The 3,513-nt window shown below is 35.5% G+C and overlaps 1 protein-coding gene across 1 annotated transcript; it reads right to left on the bottom strand.

Annotated features, from left to right (window-relative positions):
• Positions 1 to 2,543: 2,543 nt before the first annotated feature.
• On the bottom strand, positions 2,544 to 3,306 carry LOC129237814 (jerky protein homolog-like). Its single transcript, XM_054872760.1, has 2 exons — positions 3,157 to 3,306; positions 2,544 to 3,032 (listed from the first exon to the last, which is right to left on the bottom strand). The coding sequence occupies exons 1-2, from the start codon at positions 3,304 to 3,306 to the stop codon at positions 2,544 to 2,546; spliced, it is 639 nt and encodes a 212-aa protein (XP_054728735.1).
• Between the last annotated feature and the right edge of the window lie 207 nt (positions 3,307 to 3,513).

The following is a 3,513-nucleotide window of genomic DNA, read 5'->3' as shown; positions in this document are numbered from 1 at the left end:
CTTTCATGGTCGAATACAATTTTCCGAATAGGTAAAAGTCACAGGAAGCCAGATCAGCCGAATATGGTGAGTAATTGGTTAAAATGCGATTTCTAGTCAAAAAATCAGTCACAAGAGTGGATCGATGAGATGTTGCATTAACATGCAATAAGCTTCCTCTTTCGCGATTTTCAGTGCGAATTCGACGAATGCGATGCAATAAACGCTTTAAAACGTCAAGATAGAAAATCGCATTGACGGTTTGGTCCATTAGCACGAACTCTTTGTGGACTATTCCCTTGTAATCGTAAAAAAAATGAGCATCGACTTGATTTTGACTTCTCCAAACGCGATTTTTTAAGTGGTGGCTCGTCTGGGGCTTTCCATTCCGCACTTTGACGCTTAGTTTCACGTTCATTTTGCAAACACCACGTTTTATCGCCAGTTACAATATTGTAAAGGAAGTTCTCGTCTTTTCTCGCCTCTTTAATGAGATCTTTTGAATGTTGAATTCTGAGCAATTTTCGGTCCTCGGTTAACTTGTGCCAAAGGAAACGTGCACAGACCTTTCGTAAACCCAAACGAACAATTAAAATGCGATAAATCGTTGTTCAACTTCGATTCCATGAATTTCAACAATGATTTCGGTTCATTTTGGGTAAATTTGCGAAGAATTTCGATGGAGTTTTCGGTGATTACTGATATTGGGCAGCTCGTATGTTCATTGTCATTTATGTCCTCACAACCATCTCTGAAACGTGTAAACTACTCATGAACTCTGGCAGAAGATAGACAATCGTTGCCATTTACCACCGATTTTAAAACAAAATTTGATATTAGCTCCTTATTCGAAACTCATTTTTGCACCGATGCCACAAATATACTGACACTTTAGACGCAATAACTTCGCTTTCACTGAACCGAATGTTACCAAGCTTTCACTAGAAGTCAGCTAGGAACGTAACTCATTAAAAAGATGGCGCCATCAAAAACATTTTAATGACGCCAGTCTTGTTTATTTTGGACTTCACCTTTTATAACCGCATATTTAAAAAACTAAAATTCCCGTGCCGCATAGAGGAAAAAATTAATAAGATAATTCTTTATTGATACAAATTAAAAACAAAAAAAATTCAGGTATCCTTCAATCAAGCTTTTAGAAATGCATTTTAGAGCTTCTGTATAATAATAATAATAAGTTTCTTGTTACTTTTACTTATACCAATGGGAGCACACATCTCGTTACCTTTGCAACACAACTGCAGAAATTGTTGGGCTTCAGCGAGTTGTCATAGCAACTACTTTGCACTTTTCACTAAGCTCTAAACTCTGGAAAGATCCGCGATAAGAGGATCGATATGCGATGGCCTTCTAAATTACTACAAAATGATTCTATTAACTCTTGTGCGAGATATAATTGATTGAAACCGAGCAATAATTGCTCCAGGCAATGGCACAGGGACCTAGCCAATCATGGCATGCAGTCGCCACGAAGATAAACAAACCTCAGACACATACACCAACTTCATGTACAACTGCATGAATGCATGTATGTTTGTATGTGTATGCATTGTCATTCCACTAAAATTTGTAGTAGTTATTATTAATAATTGTTCTTGTTTTGTTTGTTGTAGTTTTTATGTGGACTGCATTTAATTGTTGGTTTCTACAAAGGTGTACTCTCCAATACGTATACCTGCATATGTCGTATGGACTTGTATGTGTGTGCGATCGGCCTGACGTTCGTGTTTATTATGACCACTTGGCTCGTTTGAACTGAGCGACAGATGACAGATGGACAAGCTCAATGATCATAAAGCAAAGGCTGCAGTGGATAGTTCTATAATTATATTCACTTTCCTTTGTTAATGGGACTAGTCTCATACATACATACGCGTGTAAGTGCATATTTATGTATGTGCTCTTTTGTGAGGCGAATTTTTTCAGCCAGCAAATCGGGAGGCGAAATTTTTTATTGCCGTGGTTTGAGGAGAAATTTATTTTTTTCGTGTATGTACATATTTATGTACTGTGCGAGTACAAGGAAACGCACATGTGTATGTATGTATGTATATTTATGATATACATATGTACATATATGAATGTACAATATATTGTAACCGTTTTTTTAAATAGAAAGATTTCATTTCTGTGATTGAAGTATTTTGAAGATAAATTTTGAACAAAACTTTATAATTTTGAGTTTATTCAAAATTAAATATTTTGTTACACAATTTTACAGTCACATATTTTCGGTTCTTTGAAGCATTTTAAAAATAATTTTTTTCATTAGTTGCTTATGTTCAGTAATAGATTAATCTTAGTTTCATATGCGAAAAAGTTTCATAGCAGGATTCGATTAACTTCTCGAGTAATATACAAATACAGTACTCCCTGGATTATCCGTTAGTCAATGTAACCCAGCTATGACGGATAATCAAAAATGACGGTTAACAGAAACAAACCTCTAGATTATGTACAGAATCGAAAAGTACGCTGAAATTTTGAGAGAAATGAACAAACGGTAAAATTTATATGCATTACATGATTATTTTATTACGAGTTCAGTTTGTTTTTGAAAAGAGTTCAGTTAGTGTATTTTGCTTTAGAGTGGCTTGAGTTTTATTCTTTGCGAAAAGAAGAAATTGGCGCAAACGAATCGTGTCAGCCAAGCCGGCTTCATCTTGCATTTCATACCAGGCGATAAATTTCTCTAAATTTGATGCAGCAATTTTGGCTTCTTGTCTTAGAAATAAAACAGTAGGATTGTGACCATTTTCATTATTGTTATCTGTTCCATCGCAATCATCATTATTTTCTTCTTCATCATTCACTTCATTAACTATTTTTTCGTCAGTCAAAAGCTCATAACCACAATCATTTTTGTCACAATTCAACCATTCATTGATCGTTTCACTATTTTCCAATGGCAAAGCCGAAGATGTACTAGTCACAACATCAGCCTGTGAGGCATCGTCACTGTTATTCGAAGGCGATTCTGTATTTGGCCATAGTTTGTTCCAACATCGACGATAACTCAGACCATGAATCAGCTACATTATCAATTACGTTTTTAATGTTGTAATTCTTCCAATAATCTGCCAAATCAATATGCTCTTGCGAAACGAGGTCCTGAATAATTTTTTTCCGATATCGACGCTTTAAAGTTTCAATTACTGATTGATCCATGGGTTGTAGAACTGCAGTTGAATTCGGTGGCAGGAAATAACAAAAAATATTACCATCATCACTTTTTAAATCTTCAACTGGATGTGATGGGGCATTATCCAGAATTAAAACTGATTTCTGTGATAATCCTTCCGACATTAAATAATTTCGAGCATTTGAAACAAACCTGTTCATGAACCAGTCGCGAAAAATCGTTTGATCCATCCAAGCATTCTTTTGAGCATAATAAGCCACAGGAAGAGCATTCAGGTTTGATTTTGTGTAACAACGTGCACGTTTAGATGGATGAACTACAACTAATGGGAGCCTATAACCACTTGAATTTGCGCTAACCATCAATGTTAT

The sequence above is a fragment of the Anastrepha obliqua genome, chromosome 1, assembly GCF_027943255.1.
Source record: "Anastrepha obliqua isolate idAnaObli1 chromosome 1, idAnaObli1_1.0, whole genome shotgun sequence".
NCBI classification, from domain to species: domain Eukaryota; kingdom Metazoa; phylum Arthropoda; class Insecta; order Diptera; family Tephritidae; genus Anastrepha; species Anastrepha obliqua.
The sequence above is the reverse complement of the archived record's forward strand: the minus strand, read 5'-3'. Positions and strand labels throughout refer to the sequence as shown.

What these genes read in the sequence shown, in the direction of transcription:
- LOC129237814 (XM_054872760.1), bottom strand. Translation starts at nt 3,306, where the DNA reads ATGTCGGAAGGATTATCACAGAAATCAGTTTTAATTCTGGATAATGCC. An exon ending in TACAACCCATGGATCAATCA is followed by an intron (nt 3,033 to 3,156) that starts GTAATTGAAACT and finishes TTGATAATGTAG; the next exon opens with CTGATTCATGGTCTGAGTTA.